Consider the following 26,602-nt stretch of genomic DNA (forward strand, 5'->3'; position numbering starts at 1 on the left):
TTCAAACACTGAATTTCATGCAAAATTAATTAATGACGACATGAAATCAAATTTAGTTTTTCCTCCTTCAGTTTGATGATAAATTTTTAATTTAGATTTAGTTTCTGTTTTATCTGAATTTCTTCAGAAAGGTAAAAATTTCCATAAATATTGTGCTTTATCTTTTCAGTTTTATCTGTGTGTACGGAAGCCCTGTTGGTCCTCGCAGAGGTCTGGCTTCTGCTAGTTTCAGCTGGAAAAACAGCGGTTGTGTTGAGACTGTAAACAGGAGGTTTGGTGGAGGAGGGAGGAAACCGTCTGGTAAAGACGACAGGAAACTGGCTGAGATTGGCAGACGTGCGTCCTCCCAGGTTTCCTGTGCAGGCGTAACAGAAAAACTCTCCAGAAACGTAAAAAAACACCACTGACAGAAGAAAATGTCTGGAAAAGAGACTTTAAAAGCAAACATGTCCCTCCCCGCGTGATATCCACGCGCTACACGTAAAAAACAGAAAGACCCGTCAGGTGACAGGAGGCGCCACTCTGGTTGCCATGGTGACGGGCTTATTGCAAACGAAAGCAGAGAAATCCACCTGCAGCAGCCGGGCTCACTTCCTGTTCACCTGGGGGACGACTTTACAGGAGGAGGAGAGGAGGAGAAGAGGAGGAGGAGGATCTGTGCGTTTTCCCTTCGTTGCTCCTCTTCCTCAGCTCATCCGTTCACATCAATCAGAAAAGTTTCCAGTTTCACAAAAACAGAATTTTTTTTGCTTTTCTTCGTTTCATCAAAGATTTCAGAAATAATCCACCAACAAAGTCCAGGTCCAGGTCCAGGTCTGGTCCAGGTCCAGGTCTGGTCCAGGTCCAGTCCAGGTCCAGGTCTGGTCCAGGTCCAGGTCTGGTCCAGGTCTGGTCCAGGTCCAGGTCCAGGTCTGGTCCAGGTCCAGGTCTGGTCCAGGTCCAGGTCCGGTCCAGGTCCAGGTCCAGGTCCGGTCTGGTCCAGGTCCAGGTCCAGGTCTGGTCCAGGTCCAGGTCCAGGTCCAGGTCTGGTCCAGGTCCAGGTCTTGTCCAGGTCCAGGTCTGGTCCAGGTCCAGGTCTGGTCCAGGTCCAGGTCCAGGTCTGGTCCAGGTCTGGTCCAGGTCCAGGTCCAGGTCTGGTCCAGGTCTGGTCCAGGTCCAGGTCTGGTCCAGGTCCAGGTCTGGTCCAGGTCCAGGTCCAGGTCCAGGTCCAGGTCCAGTCCAGGTCCAGGTCCAGGTCCAGGTCCAGGTCTGATCCAGGTACAAAGTGTTCTACCAGAACGAAGAGTTGCAGGAAGTGAGCGGACGACCAGATGGGGATCGAACCTCCGAGGTCGGCTGGAAACCTTCAGATCCAGAAACCAGTTTCTGGAGCTTTAATGAAAAGTTCAGATAAAAACTGTTTGGACTGAAGTCAGGAACACGGAGGTCCTCAGACCTGGTCCTAAGATCTGGTCCTTAGACCTGGTCCAGGCGTCTGGATTCAGGGATTCACCAGCAGTTTTATTCCCTTTTCTGGGTCCATCTGAACCACAAACCCTGAAAACTGTTTTTTTTTTTTTTTTTAAATAAACAGGAAGTGAAAATGGTCGACTTCCTGTCAGATAAACTTTGGCGTTTGGGTTCAGGACCAGGTTTGTGTTTGTGTCTGACATGGAACCGGATCCACACCAGAACCAGAATTCTGATCCGGTTCTGTTGCATAAAACTCCCCTGGTCGTTCAGTTCGTACCATCTGCAGGATCAGGACCGGTTCTCCGGGTGCTGAGTCCGGACGTGGCTCTGGAGGCGTGTTGCTGAGGAGAACCTCTTCCCGCACTCGGAGCAGCGCAGTGGCGAGGTGGCGCCGGAGGGCGGAGATGAGGGCGAGGACGGCCCGGTGTCCCCGGAGACGTGACTCTGGCGGTGAGCCTTCAGCAGAGACATCCGGCTGAACCTGCGACCACATTCCTCACACTCCGACCAGACCCGGCGCCGCTTCTTCTACCGAACACAAGAAACCACAACGTCAGGAGCAGAACCGGGACCAGGAGACCCGGTCATCAGGGAGTAATCAATAACATTATTTATTGCAGACGCCATGGAGCTGAGGAGGAAAATAATCACACTGACTTCCTGCATGATGGCGCCAAACGGCCGCAGCCACAGAGTGGCTAGGCCGCGGCGTGTAGACGACGATTAGCCACGGCGTGGAGACGACGATTAGCTGCGGCGTGTAGACGCCGATTAGCCGCGGCGTGTAGACGACGATTAGCCGCGGCGTGTAGACGACGATTAGCCGCGGCGTGTAGACGACGATTAGCTGCGGCGTGGAGACGACGAACAGTCACGTCGTGGAGACGACGATTAGCCGCGCCATGTAGACGATGATTAGCCGCAGCGTGTAGACGACGATTAGCCGCGGCATGTAGACGACGATTAGCCGCAGCGTGTAGACGACGATTAGCTGCGGCGTGGAGACGACGAACAGTCGCGTCGTAGAGACGACAATTAGCCGCGCCATGTAGACGATGATTAGCCGCGGCGTGTAGACGACGATTAGCCGCGGCATGTAGACGACGATTAGCTGCGGCGTGTAGACGGCGATAGCCGTAGCGTGTAGACGACGATTAGCTGCGGCGTGTAGACGGCGATAGCCGTAGCGTGTAGACGACGATTAGCCGCGGTGTGTAGACGAACAGAAAGGTTCGTGTACACGCCACGGCTAATCACCATCTACACGCTGCGGATCACAAAAACAAATACACACACACACACACACACACACACACACGCACAATTTAACATCTCCAAAATCTGTGATCATTGTTCAACTTGTGCAATAAGTTTTTTCCATGTTGTCCTGCAAAGTAAACGAGTCCATTCCTATAATTAGAACCAAATACGTTGCCAATATATCTTTACACAATTCGCAGGTATTAGAGGACAGTCACTGTCCTCTAATACCTGCAGGAAAGCAGGACCCACGCTGATCCCGTGTCGCCAGGCTAAAGTTAGCTGTGAACCTTATTTCTTTTCCTCCAATGACGAGCGGTGAGTCCCTTGCTGCTTTTCATGTCTTAGCTCTGTCAGTGCATCTCAAACACATGAAAATCAGAACTCTTGGCTTTGTGGCTGCTTTGTTCAGAGGAGGTCCAACTCATAATCTCTGGTGGGGCGTCCTTTAGCGTGGGGAACCACAGTGGGAGCGGAGTCGTAATGTATTCCAAATTGTTTGAGTTTTCTCTCTGTTCACACAGTCCATGCACAACCACGTTATTTTGTCCGCTTCTGTCTTCTAGATCGGCTAACTTAGTTTCCACTGTTGTTACTGTTTTGGACAATGCTGTAGAGGCCTGCTCCACACCGTCCATGCGAGCCTTTAAGTTTGTGTGTTCCTCCTTGAGCGATAGAAGATCTGTTCGAAGTGAGTCCAGTTGTTCCAATCGTGCAAATCCTTGCTTCGATGTTGCCTCGGCCTTGACAAAATATTTTTCGAGTGCAGTCTCAATCAGAGTAGTTAATGTCTCAGTGGACGCCATTATAGTCTCACTCTGAGTTAGGCGACAGATTTACCTAAGTTCCACGCGGCATGGGTAATGTATATAAATCCATCCATCCATCCATCCATCCATCCATCCATCCATCTTCTGCCGCTTATCCGGGGTCGGGTCGCGGGGGCAGCAGCCTAAGCAGGGAAGCCCAGACCTCCCTCTCCCCAGCCACATTTGCCAACTCTGCAGGGGGGGATCCCGAGGCGTTCCCAGGCCAGCCAAGAGATGTAATCCCTCCATTGTGTCCTGGGTCTTCCCCGGGGTCTCCTCCCAGAGAGACGTGCCTGGAACACCTCACCAGGGAGGCGTCCAGGAGGCATCCTGACCAGATGCCCGAGCCACCTCAACTGGTTCCTCTCGATGCGAAGGAGCAGCGGCTCTACTCTGAGCCCCTCCCGGATGACTGAGCTCCTCACCCTATCTCTAAGGGAGAGCCCGGCCACCCTGCGGAGGAAACTCATTTCAGCTGCCTGTATACGAGATCTCGTTCTTTCGGTCACGACCCACAGCTCATGACCATAGGTGAGGGAAGGAACGTAGATCGACTGGTAAATCCAGAGCTTCGCCTTCTGGCTCAGCTCCTTCTTCACCACGACAGACCGGCGCAGAGTCCGCATTACTGCAGACGCCGCACCGATCCGTCTGTCGATCTCACGCTCCATCCTTCCCTCACTCGTGAACAAGACCCCGAGATATTTAAACTCCTCCACTTGAGGCAGGACCTGACTCCCGACCCGGAGAGGGCAATCCACCCTATTCCGGCTGAGGACCATGGTCTCAGATTTTGAGGTGCTGATTCTCATCCCAGCCGCTTCACACTCGGCCGCGAATCGCTCAAGCGAGAGCTGGAGATCACGACCAGATGAAGCCAACAGGACCACGTCATCCGCAAAAAGCAGGGACCCAATCCTGAGGCCACCAAGTCGGATCCCCTCAACCCCTCGGCTGCGCCTAGAAATTCTGTCCATATAAGTTATGAACAGAATCGTGATAAAGGGCAGCCTTGGCGGAGTCCAACCCTCACCGGAAACAAATCCGACTTACTACCGGCAATGCGGACCAAGCTCTGACACCTGTCGTACAGGGACCGGACAGCTCGTACAAGGGGGTCCGGTACCCCATACTCCCGGAGTACCCCCCACAGGAGCCCCCGGGGGACACGGTCGAATGCCTTCTCCAGGTCCACAAAGCACATGTAGACTGGTTGGGCAAACTCCCATGCCCCCTCCAGGACCCCAGAGAGGGTATAGAGCTGGTCCACTGTTCCGCGACCAGGACGAAAACCACACTGCTCCTCCTCAATCCGGGATTCGACTATCCGGGGGACCCTTCTCTCCAGGACCCCTGAATAGACCTTACCAGGGAGGCTGAGGAGTGTGATTCCCCTGTAATTGGAACACACCCTCCGGTCCCCCTTCTTAAAAAGAGGGACCACCACCCCAGTCTGCCAATCCAGCGGCACTGCCCCCGATGTCCACGCGATGCTGCAGAGGCGTGTCAGCCAGGACAGCCCCACAGCATCCAGAGCCTTAAGGAACTCCGGGCGGATCTCATCCACCCCCGGGGCCTTGCCGCCAAGGAGCTTTTTGAGCACCTCAGCGACTTCAGCCCCAGAGATAGGAGAGTCCACCCCTGAGTCCACCAGCTCTGCTCCCTCATGGGAAGACGTGTTGGTAGGATTGAGGAGGTCTTCGAAGTATTCCCTCCACCGACCCACAACGTCCCGAGTTGAGGTCAGCAGCACCCCATCTCCACTGTACACAGTATTGATGGAGCACTGCTTCCCCCCCCTGAGCCGCCGGATGGTGGACCAGAATCTCCTCGAAGCCGTCCGGAAGTCTTTCTCCATGGCCTCGCCGAACTCCTCCCATGCCCGAGTTTTTGCCTCGGCAACGGCCGAAGCCGCATGCCGCTTAGCCCGTCGGTACCCATCAGCTGCCTCCAGAGTCCCACAGGCCAAGAAGGCCCGATAGGACTCCTTCTTCAGCTTGACGGCATCCCTCACTGCTGGTGTCCACCAACGAGTCCTGGGATTACCGCCACGACAGGCACCAACGACCTTGCAGCCACAGCTCCGGCTGGCCGCCCCAGCAATAGAGGCACGGAACACAGCCCATTCGGACTCAATGTCCCCCGCCTCACCCAGGACATGGTCGAAGCTCTGCTGAAGGTGGGAGTTGAAGCTCGCTCTGACAGGGGACTCAGCCAGACGTTCCCAGCAGACCCTCACAACACGTTTGGGCCTGCCAGATCTGACCGGCTTCCTCCCCCACCATCTGAGCCAACTCACCACCAGGTGGTGATCAGTTGAAACTCCGCCCCCCTCTTCACCCGAGTGTCCAAGGCATGTGGCCGCAGGTCCGACGATACGACTACAAAGTCGATCATTGAACTGCGGCCCAGGGAATCCTGATGCCAGGTGTACATATGGACACTCTTATGCTGGAACATGGTGTTCGTTATAGACAATCCATGACGAGCACAGAAGTCCAATAACAAAACACCATTTGGGTTCAGAGGGGGGGGACCATGCCTCCCAATCACTCCCCTCCAGGTCTCACTGTCATTGCCCACGTGAGCATTGAAGTCCCCCAGCAGAACAATGGAGTCCCCAGAAGGAGCACCCTCCAGCACTCCCTCCAAGGACCCCAGAAAGGGTGGGTACTCTGAACTGCTGTTCGGTGCATAAGCACAGACAACAGTCAGGACCCGTCCCCCCACCCGGAGGCGGAGGGAAACTACCCTTTCATCCACCGGGGTAAACCCCAACGTGCAGGCACCAAGCTGGGGGCTGATGAGAATGCCCACACCTGCTCGGCGCCTCTCACCATGAGCAACTCCAGAGTGGAAGAAGGTCCAGCCCCTCTCGAGGGTACTGGTTCCAGAGCCCAAGCCATGCGTCGAGGTGAGTCCAACTATATCTAGTCGGAACCGCTCAACCTCGCGCACAAGCTCAGGCTCCTTCCCCACCAGAGAGGTGACGTTCCACGTCCCTAGAGCCAGCTTCTGCAGCCGGGGATCGGACCGCCAGGGTCCCCGCCCCTTGTTGCCACCCAGCTCACATTGCACCTGACCCCTACGGCTCCTCCCGCAGATGGTGAGCCCACGGGAGGTGGGGCCCATGTAACCCTTTCGGGCTGAGCCCGACCGGGCCCCATGGGCGAAGGCCCGGCTACCAGACGCTCGCTCTCGTACCCCGCCTCCAGGCCTGGCTCCAGAGGGGGGTCCCGGTAACCCGCGTCCGGGCAAGGGAACATTCATGCCCAGGTTGGTCGTCATCATAGGGGTCTATGAGCCGTGCTTGGTCTGGTCCCTCCCCTAGACACCTGTTTGCCATGGGTGACCCTACCAGGGGCATAAAGCCCCCGACAACATAGCTGCTAGGATCTTCGGGACGCACAAACCCCTCCACCACGATAAGGTGACGGCTCAGGGAGAGGATATAAATCCTGCCAAAAGCAATTTAACTTCTAAAATGGCAGGATCTTTACCACATGCGCAGAAATCGGTTATTCCAGCCGGAATCCACAGACTGTAAATTAAATCATGCAGGAGGAGAAGTCAACGCTACTACTCCTGGGGCGCCATCTTGAGTAGGTTGATCTGATTAGCCGCAGCGTGTAGACGACAAACGGTGGCGGCGTGTAGACGACAAACGGCGGCGGCGTGTAGACGACAAACGGCGGCGGCGTGTAGACGACAAACGGCGGTTGCATGTAGCACCGAATGGCGGCTGGTCTCGTCGCCCAGCTGGAGGAACGTCAGCAAGGATCGTCGCTAACAAGCAGCACAAACATGGAAACTGTGAAACCTCCTTCACCTTCCTCCCTTTGTCCTCCTCGTCCTCCTCCTCTTCCTCCTCGTCCTCCTCTTCCTCCCTAACGGTCGGTCTGGGTGGCTCGGCATCGCCGTCTCCCCGCTCCTCGCCACCGTTTGTTGCCAGAGCGACCAGCGTTTCTTTGGCGGCAGCGGAGTTCTCTTCATCGTCGTCCAGCAGCTGAGACGGCAGCGTGAGAAGACGATGAAGCATCGAGGCAGAGGAGCAGCGACCTAATCGAATAAATAACACACATTATAATCAATCAGCTGATCGATCATTAATATCAGGATTTGTCATTTATCTGATCACCTAAGGACAGTGATACAGTGGTGTCCACCGGAGGGCGCCACTCACACTCATTTTACTCTGTAGCTACGATTCATTCAACTTAAAATAGTAAAAAGGAATTTCTTTTATTTTTATATTTTTGTTTCTTTTAATTTGAAGATTTTTTTCAATTTGTGTCCAAAATCTTTTCTGACGAATCAAACGCAAATCTTACTTAATTTCAATTAGATAGATGGTTTTATATGGGTTTTTTTTTATTTAAATTTTACATTTGGAAGATTTTATTTTCATTATTATCACCTGTTGAAGTTTTTCTACTTGGAATTTATTTTTATCAAGTTAAAATGTTTTTCTTCGAAGAATTTATTTTTATCAAGTTAAAATGTTTTTCTACGTAGAATTTGTTTTTAGAATGTTAAATGTTTTTCTACGTAGAATTTGTTTTTATAATGTTAAATGTTTTTCTACATAGAATTTGTTTTTATAATGTTAAATGTTTTTCTACGTAGAATTTGTTTTTATAATGTTAAATGTTTTTCTACGTAGAATTTGTTTTTAGAATGTTAAATGTTTTTCTACGTAGAATTTGTTTTTATAATGTTAAATGTTTTTCTACGTAGAATTTGTTTTTATAATGTTAAGTTTTTCTACATAGAATTTGTTTTTATAATGTTAAATGTTTTTCTATGTAGAATTTGTTTTCATAATGTTAAATGTTTTTCTACGTAGAATTTGTTTTTATAATAAATGTTTTTCTACGTAGAATTTGTTCTCAATTAGTTTCTTGTTTATTTCTCAGATTTGAATAAAAAAGTAAAAGTGTGAAATTTCATCAGAATATCTTGAATATTTTCAGTTTTGCTTTCATATCTGGTAATGTTCAGGTGTGTTTTGCAGCCTCACCTGAGGGGCTGTGGGGGGGTTCAGGTGGGGGTTCAGGTGGAGGGTCAGGTGGGGGTTCAGAGGCGGAGCCTCTCTGAGTCTCTGCTTGGTCTTCGTCGTCAGGAGAAAACACCTCCATGTCCTCCAGAGGAGTCCAGCGGGGGTCCTGTTGGGGGGAGGAAGGGGAGGGCTCCAGGATTACTGAGGGGGAGGAGAGAGGCTCCACCTGGCGCCCCCCTCCTTCACTCAGGCTCCGCCCACCAACACCTCCTCCACTGAGCTCCTTGATCTGCCAGACGTCGCTGCACCACTTCTGTCCGAAGACTTTGTCCAGTATGGGGACCCAGTCCTGCGACAGGATGGGGGGCCGGTCCGGGTCTGGGGGGGGGCAGACAATACCAAACATCCTAAAGGTTCAGTCCAGTTCAAACACGAGATTAAAGACCAGAACCAGTCAGGCCCAAACCAGTCAGATCAGATCAGAACCAGCCAGATCAGAACCAGTCAGCCCAGATCAGAACCAGTCAGCCCAGATCAGAACCAGTCAGCCCAGATCAGAACCAATCGGATCAGAACCAGTCAGCCCAGATCAGAACCAATCGGATCAGAACCAGCCGGATCAGAACCAGTCAGCCCAGTTCAGAACCAGTCGGATCAGAACCAGCCGGATCAGAACCAGTCAGCCCAGTTCAGAACCAGTCGGATCAGAACCAGGACCCATGTTCCAGCTGGTCACATGACAACTCACCGTCTGTGGGCTCCTTGGACCCCTCTGGCAGCTCCTCCCGCGCCTCCTCGGATCCGCTGGGAGACATGGAGTCGTTCTCCGACCCCCTCCTCCTCCCACCTCCTCTGCCCTTCGCCCCCCCCCCTCTGTCGCAGGTCTTCCCCAGCCTCTCCTGCAGAACCTGCTGCTCCTTCTCCATCTTGGTGATCTCCAGCAGGAGGTCATCGAAAGAGGCCTCCACGATCTTCGTCAGCTCGCGTAGCGCGAAGTCCAGAACCTGCTCCATGACGCACTTCAGCTGGTCTGCAGGACAGGGGGAACACGAGGAGAACGGGGTCAGAACCCAACAGAACCGGTTTGCTTACGGTGAAGGTCACCACCGGGGAACATCAGATTAACTCTGGTCCTGGTGAAAACCCGGAGTCTCTTGGTTCCGACCAGAACTCCAGTCTGGATCGAGTTCAACAGCAAAGTGAGAACGGAAACCAGCCTGCAGAAGTTCCTGGCCAATCAACGAGCTGGGCTTTCTTTTTAGCGACTGGCGATCATCTCTGTGGGATATCAGCGGACCGATCAGCTGTTGGCGCTGCATGGCGTCGTGTAGGTGTTCTGGTCCGGTTCAGGTGAAAACTAACCAACACGTAGCAGACAACGTGAATGCTGCCAAACTTCCAGGTAAACCAGAGGAGAGCGGGAGCCAGTTGCTATGGCAACTCAACATTCCCGAGACTTTCAACATTTGTGAAACGGCACCACAAAAACCCAACATTACAGTTCGTAAAACATTCCTGCAATGTGATTTTAAGAGAAACATACGGAACGTTTCTACGAAGAAAAAAACTGCCCAAACTGCGCCAGTACAGACCCACGGACCACGTGACAACGCATCACGGGTGGCCCAAATGAACTTTTTGATGAAAAAATCCACCTCCCAAGCGTATTTCTGGGTAAATATTTTATTTTACACACACTTAGCTCCAATCATGTTGTTTTTAACATACAGTCATGTTGGATGCAACTCAGGAAGTCACAGTAACTTACAGGGTAGGTAATGTTGGAGAGCTAGCAACACCCTGTCTTGGCCCCTCCCCCGACATTGGCTCCTCCTCCTATATTGGCTCCTCCCCCTCTGGTTCTGCTCCTTGCGTGATCCGAGGCTTTTTAATTCGCAGCTTTTTCCACCAACGATTTTCTCTTTCTCGGCTGTTTAGCAGGAGGAGGCAAATAAACCGAGCCGGGTCGGGAAATCCTTCCTGCATTTTCTCAGCCATGTTTGCCTTCCGAGTTTCTTCTTCACTACTTTGTACTTTCATCCTAACACGCTGTTTATATGCAGGGTGTGGCTATCAGGTATGCGCTGCTGGAGGGGGAGGAGGGGAGCCAGGAGAAGAAGCTACGAAATATAAGAACTGAACTACTCCATTTGGGTCTGAACGTTTGGATTGGTCAGCGTTTTTACAGATTTACAGTAAACTGAGGGGTCTAACTATATTTCTGATTGTTCATGATTACAGAATGTATAGACTACTATCAGGACGAGGAACCACTTCACCCAGAGGAACACGTCTCTCAGCAAGGTTACCTACTTAACAAGAAAAAAAAAATTTTAATCTGGCAATGTTACAATTTATTCACTGAAACCTGAATTCAGCCTCCTCGCCGTACTCTGGATGCTTCACACCGTCTCCTGCTCCGGACTCATTCCTGGTTACGACCTTCCGTCTAAGCTCTTACGACGCGGAGGGAGAAACGACACCTCAGTGCGTGTATATTTATTTCATTTTATTTTAAATGTCACTTTTACTTGCCTGAACTGTTTTCCATTAACATGTATAAAACATGGATTTAGATAGTTATTAAGTGATTGAGGGTATTTAGGGTGAAAATCCAACTAACACAGAACTTTGCGTTGCGCCACGGCGTGGGAACGGGACCAGTTCGGAAACCATCGACTGCCTGGATAAGAATTTCTTTACACGACTTTGGACTGGCTCTGGGTCAGGTCCAGTTCACGTCCAGCTCAGGGGCCTCATTTACAAAGCTGTCGCACAAAACCCGGCGTACGCCAATTATAGTCCACTTCTGGGATTTATAAAAGCAGGACTTGGCGGTAAAACGTCCCGACCTCCACGCCAACTCTGACCCCGGCGTACGACAGCATCTGGAGAAACGGGAAACGGCGACACCAAATGTAGAAAATAAAAAGGAATCTGAGCCATTTGTTCCAACTGAAATGTAAACTTTCCCCCAGAATGTTGGACATTAACAGCATCTGCAGAAGAAGAGAAAAAGTTCCTCGGGCACGTAAAACGTCCAGCAGGAAAATGTTCTGAAACCAAGCAGTTCTACATGTTAGAAAAGCCACATCACACAGTTAATAAGTCGTACAGAAGCTGCCGTACTAATAAAGCTCTACATGAAGACCTGCAGGTAAAAGGAGGCGGTCGCCATGACAACAGCCCATCATCAGGCTGCTCAGGTGTTTCCTCCACCTGCAGATACAGAACATGAAGTGATGGTTGGATATAAAATGCTCCCCAATGTGGCTTATCTGTCCCTGCTGGTGGACATGGAACATGGAGACTCTGGACTCCAGTCCGGCACCTTCCAAAGGGAAGGGACTGACAGGTCGGGTCCGCTCCTTTTCCCAACCCAGAGCAGAGGAACAGAACGATGTTCTCCACAGCCAGACGTGGTGTAGCGGCCATCGGGCAGATGGAGGCAGGTGGAGGTGCCTCCATGCCCAGGAGGAAACCTGTTGTACAGCTGCAGATGTCTGCAGATAGTGGAGACGCTACATAACATGCTACTAAATGGTAACGTGTCCCGTTCAGCTGCGACCAGCGCTGTTGTCCCCGACCTCCAACCATCATGTTGGAACCAAACGCTGCTGCTTTACGTCTAGAAGTGATGCAACACATCAGAGGTGGACAATTCTCATTTATTCACAAGTTTATCTTTAGTGTGGTTTCTGTCAGGGTGGTGTTTATTTCTCTCCATCTCCTGCACCTCCTCCTTCATGGCAGTTATTGGTTCCTCTGCGAGGACACCGCAGCTAGGACACAAGGTGGAACCACTGCCCCCCCCTCTCCGACCACATCTGCAGCGCTGCAACCCAGCTGGGACACACAGGAACACCAGTATGTTCCCAGTAAATAAACTGGAGTCAGAGACGTCTCATTTATGTCCGTTCATTTTATAATCTGAAACAAAGGAATGAAGCACTTCCAGCATCATCTGGAGCATTTTGTTCCAGCGTATCTCTGGACTCCTTCATTTTCCCGCCAGCTTCTAATCTGTGGGAGTGGGCAGCGCCCCCCCTTCCTCCTCCTGTGGACCAAGATGCACTTTCTCCCTACATTTTATTGTCTGACCACTTTATTTGTCCTTTCTGGATAAGTCCGGTGGTCTGATGAGACGCTGACAGCATCTGTCCCCTGCTGACCTCCTCTGTCTTTCTGGTGGTGGTGATGTCCATCCCGTCTCCACCAGATAAAATACTTTTACATTTTACAACTTTATCTGTTAGAATTTCTTCCTCATTTTCCAGAAAATTCCTCTTTTTTCCTGCAGAACCGTCATGGAAATGAGATGGATTAATATTTATCAGGGCGTCAGCCTGACCTTTTATGGCCAACATGTGGGCGTGGCCAGATGTTTCCTCACGTGGTGAAATTTCCTGTTGATCCTGATTTATGAAGGAAACAGGCGGGGGACATGCGTGCGCACGACTTTGTAAATCAGTATGTTTTTTTGCGCCGCTTTTCCTGTTTTCTGTACGTACGCTACCTGTCATCAGCGTTGCTACGTACAGTTTGATAAAAGAGGCCCCTGGTCCAGTTCAGGTCCAGTTCTGGTCAGATTGGGGGTTTATCATCTAGATTGACATCTAGATGACATCATGGTTAACTCTAAGAGCTAACCATGCTAACCCGAAGTTAACTAAAGCTAACTGAAGCTAACTAAAGCTAACTGAAGCTAACTAAAGCTAACTGAAGCTAACTAAAGCTAACTGAAGCTAACCAGCTAACCGAGGTGGATTACAACAAAGCATCACTGGACCAGGAACTGAGAGATCCATCTGAACCTTCAGCTGAACATCTACCGTCTTCATCAGAACTGGTCTCCATGGAAACCTGTCTGCCATGCCAGAAAAGGCTGGGGTCACATGACCCGAGGACCGGACTGCAGATTAGTGGAACACATCTGATCTGGACAGATCCCTAGAACCAGGACGGGTCCAGTGGAGGGCCGGATCCTCTCCGGAACCAGGACCTGGACGGGTCCGATGGAGAGCTGGATCCTCTGCAGGAACAGGACCTGGACGGGTCCGATGGAGAGCCGGATCCTCTGCAGGAACAGGACCTGGACGGGTCCGATGGAGAGCCAGATCCTCTGCAGGACCAGGACCTGGACGGGTCCGATAAAGGGCCGGATCCTCTGCAACAGCATGGGATCATGCGGACACGAACAAATTTTTTTCTTCGATCCAACTCTCCATGCGGCGGGAAACACGAAGAGCTTTACCAGATAAAACCAAGTCATGAAGATTAAAACTAACAGCTGATGACAAGACATTTAAAAACAAAAGTTCTGTCCACACACACTTTAAGACATTTTTTAAAGAAGTAAAAAAAAAAATCATAAAATCAATCCTGAAACGTACAGAAACCCATTTTAAACTGGAGTAAAGTGTTCCCGCCCTCTGGTCCCCGTCAGAACTCGTACCGCTGAGTTCTGGAGTAATCGTCGGCTGGAAAGAGACCAGAGAGCAGGGCATTGCAGTAATCTACTGGAAATAAAAGCATCAGCACCTCTGCTCTGGCAGGAGACGGGCGACTGGCGATTTTAGAAGCTAAAAAATGGTTTCTGTTGCATTTTTCATGTGTGGAATAAAATCCAGCTATTAATAAGCAATGTATTGTTGTTCCCGGAGGTTTAAATCACCAGTTTCGCAAAACAAACCAATTTAATAGATAGAGATTTAATGTTTCTGATATTTTGAACTCAGTAATGATCAGATTTAAGATCCACTGATTGACATGGATCAATATCACAGGAAGATGAACACGGTCATTTCTGTTCATCTAAATGACGAAAAGCAACCAGAACATCAATCACTGTAATAGTTTTGTTCCTGGGATGAACAGAAAATGACAAAATCAGGGAGTTCAAAATGCAAACACTTTCAAAATAAAAGTATCTGATAGACGAATGATGAATCAATGTCATTAGGTCAATGATCACATGATCAATACGCGGCTATAGTTCGGTGTATTGATCCAATTCTGGTCCGTTTGAACACGTCTGACTGACACAAATTAACCTGCGGAGCGTCCTACAGTTCTGAGCTCAGATCGGACCAAAACCAGGACCTGGACGGACCAAACCCAGGACCTGGACGGACCAAAACCAGGACCTGGACGGTCTGAATCTGAACAGCAGGTTGGGGGAGGGGGGGTGGGTGGGGGTCTCATTCCTGGAATAATGCTCATTTCCCAGAAGGACAGAAAACCAGCAAGAAGAGGTTCCAGTTCCAAAAATGGCGACAAAAATATTAAAACACAAACATGGAAAACTGTAAAAAAAAAAAACACAAAAAAAACAAAAGACCTGAAAACAAACATTCAACTTTAACGTCCTTCATTCATTCATTCATTCCATCGTTCATTCCATCGTTCATTCATTCATTCCATCGTTCATTCATTCGTTTATTTCATCGTTCATTCATTCAATCTTTCATTTCATCGTTCATTCATTCATTCTTTCATTCCATCGTTCATTCATTCATTCGTTCATTTCATCGTTCATCCATTCGTTCATTCATCCATTCGTTCATTCCATCATTCATTCTTTCATTCCATCGTTCGTTCATTCATTCCATCGTTCGTTCATTCATTCCATCGTTCGTTCATTCATTCCATCGTTCGTTCATTCATTCCATCGTTCATTTCATCATTCCATCGTTCATTCATTCATTTCATCGTTCATTTCATCATTCCATCGTTCATTTCATCATTCCATCGTTCATTCATTCATTTCATCGTTCATTTCATCATTCCATCGTTCATTTCATCATTCCATCGTTCATTCATTCATTTCATCGTTCATTCATTCGTTCATTTCATCATTCATTCGTTCATTTCATCGTTCATTCATTCATTTCATCGTTCATTCATTCATTCTTTCATTTCATCATTCATTCATTTTTTCATTTCATCATTCATTCGTTTATTTCATCATTCATTCGTTTATTTCATCATTCGTTTATTTCATCATTCATTCATTCCATCGTTCATTCATTCGTTCATTCATTCGTTCATTTCATCGTTCATTCATCCATTCGTTCATTCATTCATCCATTCGTTCATTTCATTCATTCCATCGTTCATTTCATTCATTCCATCGTTCATTTCATCATTCATTCCATCGTTCATTTCATCATTCATTCGTTCATTTCATCATTCTTTCGTTTATTTCATCATTCTTTCGTTTATTTCATCATTCATTCTTTCGTTTATTTCATCATTCATTCTTTCGTTTATTTCATCATTCATTCATTTGTTTATTTCATCATTCATTCATTTGTTTATTTCATCATTCATTCATTTGTTTATTTCATCATTCATTCCATCGTTCATTAATTCGTTCATTCCATCGTTCATTAATTCGTTCATTCCATCGTTCATTAATTCGTTCATTCCATCGTTCATTAATTCGTTCATTTCATTGTTCATTAATTCGTTCATTTCATCGTTCATTCATTCATTTCATCGTTCATTCATTCGTTCATTTCATTCATTCATTCATTTCATCATTCATTCATTCGTTCATTTCATCATTCATTCATTCGTTCATTTCATCATTCATTTGTTCATTCGTTCATTTCATCATTCATTTGTTCATTTGTTCATTTCATCCATTCGTTCATTTCATCATTCATTTGTTCATTTGTTCATTTGATCATTCATTCATTCTTTCATTTCATCGTTCATCCATTCGTTTATATCATCATTCGTTCATTTCATCATTCATTCATTCATGTCATCGTTCATTCATTCGTTCATTTCATCATTCATTCACTCCATCATTCATTCTTTCATTTCATCATTCATTCATTCCATCATTCATTCGTTCATTTCATCGTTCATTCATCCATTCGTTCATTCCATCGTTCATTTCATCATTCATTCTTTCATTTCATCATTCGTTCATTCATTCCATCGTTCATTCATTCCTTCTTTCATTGTTCATTCATTCATTCTTTCATTTCATCGTTCACTCTTTCATTTCATCGTTCACTCTTTCATTTCTTCATTCATTTCATCGTTCATTCATTCAATCGTTCATTCATTCATTCCATCGTTCATTTCATCATTCCATCGTTCATTCATTCATTCTTTCATCGTTCGTTCATTCATTCTTTCATCGTTCGTTCATTCATTCCATCGTTCGTTCATTCATTCCATCGTTCATTCATTCATTCCATCGTTCATTCATTCATTCCATCGTTCATTCATTCATTCCATCGTTCATTCATTCGTTCATTTCATCGTTCATTCATTCGTTCATTCATTCATTCATTCTTTCATCGTTCGTTCATTCGTTCATTTCATCATTCATTCATTCATTTGTTCATTTCATCTATTCGTTCATTTCATCATTCATTCATTCATTTGTTCATTTCATCATTCATTCATTCGTTCATTTCATCATTCATTCATTCATTTGTTCATTTCATCTATTCGTTCATTTCATCATTCATTCATTCGTTCATTTCATCGTTCATCCATTCGTTTATATCATCATTCATTCGTTCATTTCATCATTCATTCATTCATGTCATCGTTCATTCATTCGTTCATTCATTCTTTCATTTCATCATTCATTCATTCCATCATTCATTCTTTCATTTCATCATTCATTCATTCCATCATTCATTCTTTCATTTCATCATTCATTCATTTTCATCGTTCATTCATTTTCATCGTTCATTCATTCCATCGTTCATTCATTCCATCGTTCATTCATTCCATCGTTCATTCATTCATTCTTTCATTTCATCGTTCACTCTTTCATTTCATCGTTCACTCTTTCATTTCATCGTTCACTCTTTCATTTCATCGTTCACTCTTTCATTTCATCGTTCACTCTTTCATTTCTTCATTCATTTCATCGTTCATTCATTCATTCATTCCATCGTTCATTTATTCATTCCATCGTTCATTCATTCATTCATTTCATCATTCATTCATTCCATCGTTCATTCATCTTTCATTCATTTCATCATTCATTCATTCATTTCATCGTTCATTCATTCTTTCATTTCATCATTCATTCTTTCATTTCATCGTTCATTCATTCATTCTTTCATTTCATCATTCATTCATTCTTTCATTTCATCATTCATTCATTCTGTTGCGGCTTCCAAACCACCTTTGCCGCTGAGAGTTTGGGTGGGGTCCTCCTGTTCGCTTATTTGTGACGCGCGAGGACGTTGTCTTGACAGAATACGCTGAAATCCAGGGATGCGTTTAATACTTTATTGCGTCTCCAAGCTATAACAGCGCAATCAAGATTGAATGAATGGATTGTTTAACCAGGGAGATAACAGACAAAAATGATGTATGAATGTGTGGATAGCGGTCAACAAAATTATGGCAACGACCCCACCCTTGCTCTCTCATCTGTTTCCCAGGTAAGTATGCGCCTTTATACACCTCTGTGCAAGCACACGCCCAATCACACACAAACCACCACCTCTGCCACACACACTAATGCACCGTGCACCTCCTCCTCACCTATGTCTCCTACACATTCAGTTAATCATTCATTCTTTCCATCGTTCATTCATTCATTCTTTCATTTCATCGTTCATTCATTCAGAGTTCAGCATTTTTTCATTGGAACAAATGAATCAGAGGTTCTAGAAGTTAAATTTCAGACTCTTTCATACCTTTTCAGACCCTTTCAGACCTTTTCAGACCTTTTCAGACCCTTTCAGACTCTTTCAGACTCTTTCAGACCTTTTCAGACTCTTTCAGACCTTTTCAGACCTTTTCAGACCCTTTCAGACCTTTTCAGACCCTTTCAGACCTTTTCAGACTCTTTCAGACCTTTTCAGACCCTTTCAGACCTTTTCAGACCCTTTCAGACCTTTTCAGACCTTTTCAGACCCTTTCAGACCTTTTCAGACCTTTTCAGACTCTTTCATACCCTTTTTCAGACTCTTTCATACCCTTTTTCAGACTCTTTCAGACCCTTTTTCAGACTCTTTCAGACCCTTTTTCAGACTCTTTCAGACCTTTTCAGACTCTTTCAGACCTTTTCAGACTCTTTCAGACCCTTTTTCAGACTCTTTCAGACCCTTTTTCAGACTCTTTCAGACCCTTTTTCAGACCCTTTCAGACCCTTTTTCAGACTCTTTCAGACCCTTTTTCAGACTCTTTCAGACCCTTTTTCAGACCCTTTCAGACCACCCAGGACAGAACTGAATACCTTCCGTTTGTGTGACAGCGATAAACCTTTCTTTCTCTTTGACAGATCAGACACATCAGATAAACAGACATGGTGTTTGGAAAACATGCGACCCGACCCAACAGTGTTAACACACAACCCACACCAGGTTAGATACGAGTATGGTATTTATGTGTAGCGCCTGTACTTAATCTGTAGTGACTGTAACGAAGACAAGGGGGTTTGGGAAATAAAAGAAGAAATCCACGCGGGTTTGGGAAATAAAAGAAGAAATCCACGCGCTCGAGCACCCGATAATCCACTAATGGTTTCCATTTTCCCTCCAACGTCTACACGATGGTTCCAGATAAAAACCTCAACTCAGAAATATTTACAGTTCTCGTCTGGACGATGGCTGGGGATTATTCCCTGTATAAACACAAATGTCAATCCATACCCAGAACGTTCCGCTTTGACCCCTTAGCCGTGTGACCGTTCCAGATCACAAAAACCTCCAGCCAAGCAGTTTCATTTAGAGTTAAGGGTTTACAGGGTCATTTAAAGCGGATTTAATTAATTTAGAATTAACTTGTATAACTTATGTGATGAAAATGTGATTAATTTAGATTAATTAAATAAACCCTATAATTAGATTAATTTCTTTAATCTAGCCGCTCCTCTAAAAACAACTTTTATACACCAAAACCAAATTTATTGTTTTTTACTCAGAACTTCCCTTCTACAGGTCGAAGCTGCTTCTCCTTTTCTTTCCATATTATGTGATTATAATGATGTTGTGTATTGATAACGATGAGTAAAATAAGTGGTAAAGAATCCTGCGTCCACAACGCCTTCCAGATCATTCCCGAAATGCGATGAGCTTGCCGTGAATATCTGACCTGCAGAGTTTACGTCAACACGTGGTCTACCTGGTGGACGGAAATATGAGATGAACACATGAATATTCCTAAACGTAAAGGAGACGACACACATTCTGGTTACTTCTTTCATGTTCCGCAATATGACATCATATGAACATACGCAGATTAAATTCTACTTTACCATCAAATATATTAAAACAAACAGCAACATGATGGGATGATAAAATTCCAATGATATTTACATAATTTTTTCATTCCATTCTAGATTGCGCCGTCTGTCGGCAGCAAATTGTAGTAGCTCTGACTTGCTATCTAGATTTTTTTTAAAAGTACAAACTCTTCTCATAGATATGACCTCAAATTAGGTCTGTTTTTTTCTGAGGATTTCATGCCGGTTCGGAGGGTGTGCTGCAAGGAAGATTTTTCTCCAAATTTTTGCTCTTTCAAGGCTTGTTATGATGAGTCTCCATGGCAACAAAAGACTTCTTTGCAATCGGGATCAACTGATTAACTTCTCCCAAATCAGGAATATCAGTGAAACAACACATCAAATCCTGATGGAGTTGAAAAGAAAGAGAAGAGGATGCAGAGCGGGAGTCAGACAGCGGAAAAAGTGATGGAGATTTAAACCATTTCTCCCGACCATCATCATGGGTAATGTGAGATCGCTAGCTAACAAAACGGACGAGCTCGAGATGCTAACAAGGTCTCAGAAAGAATACAGGGAGTGCAGTATTATGTGCTTCACCAAGACATGGCTGCATGAACACATCCCTGACTGTAATGTGTCTGTACCGGGCTTTAAAACGGTCCGTGCAGACCGCAGTAGACAACACAGCGGAAAGCTAAAGGGTGGTGGAATTGCAGTGCTGGTTAACCAGCGTTGGTGTCATCCTGGACATGTTACTGTCAAGGAGAAGATATGCACAAGGGACATGGAACTGTTAGCTGTGAGCTTCCGTCCATATTATTTACCCAGAGAGTTTACCTGTGTTATTCTGGTAGCGGTTTATATAATACCTGGTACCGCACCAGACACAGCCTGTGGCGTCATTGCTCGGCTACAAACAGCATCCAAACTCATTCATGCCGATCTCCGGAGACTTCAACAACGTCTCCCTCTCTGCAACTCTACCAACATTCCAGCAGTTTGTCAGCTGCTCCACCAGAGAAAATAAGATGTTGGACTTATTTTATGCAAATATGAATAATGGATACAGTTGTTTTGCCCTGCCTCCTTTAGGAAGATCTGACCATAATCTGGTTCTTCTCACCTCCACCTACAAGCCCATCGTTCAGCAGCAACCAGTCATCACAAAGACTATCAGAATCTGGTCTGCTGAAGCTGAAGATGCTCTTAGAGGAGGCTTTGAGGCTACAGACTGGAACGTCCTCTGTGAACCTCATGGAGACGACATCAACGCCATGACTGAGTGTGTGACAGATTACATAAACTTCTGTGTGGACAGCATCGTCCCAACAAGAACAGTGAGGTGCTTCCCCAATAACAAACCCTGGATCACCAGTGACCTGAAAAAGCTGCTGAACATCAAAAAGAAAGCCTTCAGGGATGGAGACAGGGAGTTCTTGAGGGCAACACAAAAACAACTTAAAACACAAACTAAGAAGTGCAAGGAGGACTACAGGAAGAAGTTAGAAAGTCAGCTCCAGCAGAATAACCTGAGGGATGTGTGGTCTGGAATGAAGAAGATCACCGGCTTCAAGTTAAAGGGGGACCAGCCTGATGGAGGTCTGGACAGAGCTAATGAGCTGAACATATTCTTCAACAGGTTCAGTTCACCCCCTACCTCCAGCCCAACAGACCACACACCCTCCATAAGCCCACTGCTTTCCTGTCACGCCTCCAATCTGTCACCCTGCAGCTCAGTCATGGACCAGAACACAGCTTCATCTCCCTCCACATCAGGACATCCTGAGACCTCCACCTTGTTTGTCTCCTGCAATCAGGTTAAGAAGCAACTTGAGAAACTGAACCAGAACAAGGCTGCAGGTCCAGATGGTGTCAGTCCCAGAGTTCTCAAGACCTGCTCAAAACAACTATGTCCGGTTCTCCAGCACCTTTTCAACACCAGTCTGAGACAAAATAGAGTCCCAGTGCTGTGGAAAACCTCCTGCCTTGTTCCAGTGCCTAAAAAAACACAACCAGCTGAACCGAGTGACTACAGACCAGTTGCCCTGACATCTCACATCATGAAAGTCCTGGAGAGACTCTTACTGGCTCACCTCAACAAGCAAGTAAACACCTTTCAGGACCCATTCCAGTTTGCATATCGTAATGGACTTGGGGTTGAAGATGCCATCATATACCTGCTCCAGAGAGCACACTCTCATCTGGACCATTCAGGCAGCACTCTGAGGGTCATGTTCTTTCATTTCTCAGTGCTTTTAATACCATTCAGCCTGCTTTGTTATGTGAGAAGCTCCATAAATTCCAGGTGGATACCTCCACAACCACCTGGATCTATGACTACCTCACAAACAGACCCCAGTTTGTGAGACTGAAAGGTTGTGTGTCTGAGATGGAGGTCAGCAGCACTGGTGCACCACAAGGAACTGTACTCTGGCCATTCCTCTTCACTCTGTACACCTCAGACTTCCAGTACAACTCTGAGTCCTGTCATCTGCAGAAATACTCTGATGACTCTGCAGTTGTGGGGTGTATCAGGGATGGACAAGAAGCAGAGTACAGAGAACTGGTCAGTCAGTTTGTTAAATGGTGCGGTGACAATCATCTCATATTAAATAGCAGCAAAACAAAAGAGATGATTGTTGACTTCAGGAGGAAGAAGAATAAACAAAGCACTGTTTCCATCCTGGGAGAGGAGGTGGAGGTGGTGGAGGAATACAAGTATCTTGGAGTTCAGCTGGACAACAAACTGGACTGGAAATGCAACACTGACTACATCTACAAGAAAGGTCAGAGCAGACTGTACTTCTTAAGGAAGCTGAGATGGTTTAACGTCTGCACCAAGATGTTGCATATCTTCTAGAAGTCTGTTGTGGAGAGTGCAGTCAGCTTTGCAGCATCTGCTGGGGTAGTAGCATCAGAACCAGAGACTTGAAGAGAATCAACAAACTGATCCAGAAAGCTGCTTCTGTGCTTGGAGTAACTCTGGAGCCGCTGGAGCTGATTGTCCAAAGAAGAATGCTGCACAAGCTGATGAAGATGATGGAGGATTCTTCACACCCTCTCCACAACACAGTGATGAAACAACAAAGTGTGTTCAGTGAGAGGCTTCTTCAGGGCCGATGTAAGACTGAAAGATACAGAAGATCATTCCTGCCAGCAGCCATCAGCCTCCGGAACAAGACCTCCTCTAGTTATTATTATTATATACTACAGTATTTCCCTTTGGGGATTAATGAAGTATTTTTAATTTCATAACTACAGGAAGGTGATGGTTCTTCCACACCTTCCAGCCCACCAGAACAATAAACCATACAATTAATACAATTTGTTTTATTATTAAAACATATTTAATTAAACATTAAATCAATGTTCCAGTAATTTTTTTATATTTCTATTCTAAGTCTTTGGGATTAATAAATAATGATCTTTTTATTTGTTAAGATTCAGATGAACTACGAAGAAAATCAAGTCACCATGACAACCGCTCTGATCAGGACCCCAGTTAAAAAAAAAAGTTTCTGACTGGACCAGAAGGCAGAAACATCCCTGATCGATCACTTGATCTCTAACTGATCCAGACACTTCCCACAATTCCCCCCCGCCAGCTCCACACTGACAGTTGCAGCCGGAGCCAACGCCACGTCCGCCGGAGCTAAACAACGCGTATATATTCCACACAAACAAAACACTTTTCTACATAACTGATTTATAAATAATGTTAATACAGTGAATAATCTACTAAATGATCAATTTTTCTCCTATGAGGTGTTTATGGATAAATATATTGATGCTTCATAAAGAGAGTTTGACAGTTTTTTTACAGATTCATCTGTTTGTGTTCAAGATCACTTAAAAAGTTATGGACGGATTTTCATGAAAGTTTCAGAATTTATTGGAAACATGAAAAGGAAGAACTGGTATAATTCTGGTGGTGATCCGGATCACCGTTTGGATCCAGGAACTTTTTGAAGACCTTAGCGGAGATTTATGCTCTCCGAATGTTTTTCTGGGTAACTTCTGAATTCCATAGTTTTGATACTTTATTCAGACTTTGTACAACTGTATCTCTATTTTTGATAAATTAAGAAATGTAAATAAAAGAGTCAATCGTAGTCAAGAGAAAGCAGCAACTATTCCCGTATTTTGTTCAGCATACGGTTGTAATACCCGGTGGAATACTGAAATCAGATTGTATGGAATTACATTTCACAAGGTTGAATAATAATTTATTTGACCAGATAAAATAGATGAATCCAAATGCATCAATAAACAATCAAGCATGTTGGAATCAAATTCATTTATACATTTATTTATATCGTAGCTACCTTATGTCTTAGTTAATAGTGTTATAAAAAATATTTCAGCACATAGTTTTTAGTGTTTTACAGTGATCTGTATCATAACAATATCTCTTTGTAACAAACCACACTGAGAAAAATCTGGTAAAAATCAGTGAAGTTATCGTTGTGGTTGGACCTACACCTTACAGATAAATGCATTGGAGGCGCATGGAGACCCATCCAAGATGGCGGCGCGATGAGACGTCAGCTCGTACAGGCAGCCCGATGCTACGCGGCGTCTATGTAGGTATGTCTATGACCTGGTTTTTATTTCTTATATTTAACATGCTCCGATGTACAAAAGTGGAGGTTTGTCAGATGTATCAGTCTACGAAAACATCGGAGTATCGGAGGTTAAATCCACTCGTTACTCCGAGTTATTGGATGAAGGAAGATGTGTTAGTGGTGCGACTGCAGCAGTAAATCCTTTGGAACATTTGCAGCACCCTTCTGCTTCCCAACAGATTTTATTTTTTCATAAAAACAGTCATTACGGACCGAAGCCTCCACCCAGCACCACCTCCAGAGTATTCCCAGCTGTGGGATGCCTCGTCAGGGAAGACAAGCTGGATCTCACCCAAAGTTTCTGGAAAAACGGAAACTTTTCCCGGCAATCATTCAGTCTTCATGTGCGACAGAAACCTTTGTGTCTCCTCTCTGAAGCTTCACCTTAGCCTGAAATACGACTCTGGCCGGGAAAAGGCCGCTGCCACACCTTCCTGGAGACATCTTTGCCCTTTGGCTGCAGCCGACCCAACGCCCGTAAACCTGCTGAAGATGGCCACGTTCATCTCCTCCCCCCGCTTCCATGCCTCAGCTCTTTTCTGCTCCTGGGAAGAACATATTTAACCCCACTGCGGTGGTCCAGAGCCATGAGGCCATCACCCCCCACCCCAGCCTCCTGCAGTCTGTTGCTTCTTTGTCCTGGTGCCCCCACCACCACCAACGCCCTCCATTCCTGAAGGGGACATGTCAAACAAGGCAGTAAATCTAATTTTATGCCCTGCAAGCTGCAGGAATGGAGGCCTGCTCTTTATTTTTAACCTTTGTTTCTGAACCTGTTCCGCCAGGAAACCCCAGCATGTCGGGAGAACTAGGCCCCGTTCCTCCTCATGACCACAGGGATCTGCTGCACCTCCTGCCGCCGCGGAGCCGCGGAGGCTGGGGCCGGCTGAGCCGTGGAGGCTGGGAGCCGCGGAGGCTGGGGCCCGCGGAGCCGTGGAGGCTGGGAGCCGCGGAGGCTGGGGCCGGCGGAGCCGTGGAGGCTGGGAGCCGCGGAGGCTGGGGCCCGCGGAGCCGTGGAGGCTGGGAGCCGCGGAGGCTGGGGCCCGCGGAGCCGTGGAGGCTGGGGGCCGCGGAGCCGTGGAGGCTGGGGGCCGCGGAGGCTGGGGGCCGCGGACCCAGCTGCCCCTCACCTGCAGGCCTCTGTGTTTACCCACCCAACCTCGCGCCATGGCGGGTTACGTGCGGCTCGTGCCGAGCGGAGGGAGGAGTGCGAGCTGCGCGGCGTGTTTTGTGCTCTTACCCACGACTCGTCCTCTCTGCTCCAGGCGGCGCGTGTCGATGGGGACCCCGGCCTCGGAGCTCTGCCCCGCCGGAGCGCGTGGCTGCTGCTGCGGCTGCTCGGGCTTCGTCCTGCCGCCGTCCCCGCGCGCCTCGCCCGCCTTGCTTTTAGCAGCCCCCGCGGAGCCGCCGTCTTCCGAGGAGGCTCGCGGCCGTGTCTCGCGCGCCTGCAGCTGCAGCCGGAGCCGGCGGTTTTCCTGCTCCTTCACGGCCGTCTCCAGCAGCAGCGCGTTCAGGCTGGAGCCCACCGACTTGCTGATTTCCTGCACCGCGAGCTGGACGACCTGCTCCAGCACGGACTCCAGCTGGCCCTGGAAAAACGAAATGTACACGGCCCCGTTCATGTCGGCTCTCTCATGCTTCTGTGTCGCAGCCCGCAGCCCTCCGCGTGCCTCGACTGGCTGGTCGGCGGGTCGCTGCGGCTGCTTTGGCGGCTGCTTAGTGCGCTTCCTCCGGCTACGGCTGCTCGCTCCAAGCCGCGGCTCCGCGTGCGTTCGGCAGCTCCGGAGCCCGCCGGAAACACCCGAATAGACGCGCACACACATTTTCCCGCCCACATGTCTTGTGTCGTCCGCGACGCTCGCGCCCTTGTAGGCACGCCATTTTGGTTGACAGAAAATAACAGCAGTAAGTCCCAGATGTCAGACTTCCTGTCTGTTGTTCCCGGTTAAAGCCTCGGAGATGGGCTGCAGGTAGCAGGACCACCGCTGAGGCTGCGGCAGAAACACCTACAGTCCACATTCTCTACATTTCACTGTTTGACCTCCATACTGCCACCAGCATTACCAGCAAAACCACGATTTCTGCATAAAAGCGACCATTTATAAACCATGAGTCCATCTCAGAGGTGTTAATCTTAACCAGTATGAACGTTACTGGCAGATTGGAGAATCATGGGTCCATTACAGAAAACTGTGGCGCTCTCAGGGGAAGTATAAATGTGGGTTATTTATGGTGAACTCAG

At 47.1% G+C, this 26,602-nt stretch overlaps 1 protein-coding gene across 1 annotated transcript; it reads right to left on the reverse strand.

The window, feature by feature from the left end:
- Window positions 1-1,408: 1,408 nt before the first annotated feature.
- Window positions 1,409-26,094, reverse strand: LOC306765699 (uncharacterized protein). Its single transcript, XM_079253183.1, has 5 exons — window positions 25,601-26,094; window positions 9,269-9,550; window positions 8,542-8,898; window positions 7,351-7,580; window positions 1,409-1,980 (listed from the first exon to the last, which is right to left on the reverse strand). The coding sequence occupies exons 1-5, from the start codon at window positions 25,980-25,982 to the stop codon at window positions 1,741-1,743; spliced, it is 1,491 nt and encodes a 496-aa protein (XP_079109309.1). The 5' UTR covers window positions 25,983-26,094; the 3' UTR covers window positions 1,409-1,740.
- Window positions 26,095-26,602: the final 508 nt, after the last annotated feature.

This window comes from Telmatherina bonti (genome assembly GCF_933228915.1).
Source record: "Telmatherina bonti genome assembly, chromosome: 14".
Lineage (NCBI taxonomy): Eukaryota > Metazoa > Chordata > Actinopteri > Atheriniformes > Telmatherinidae > Telmatherina > Telmatherina bonti.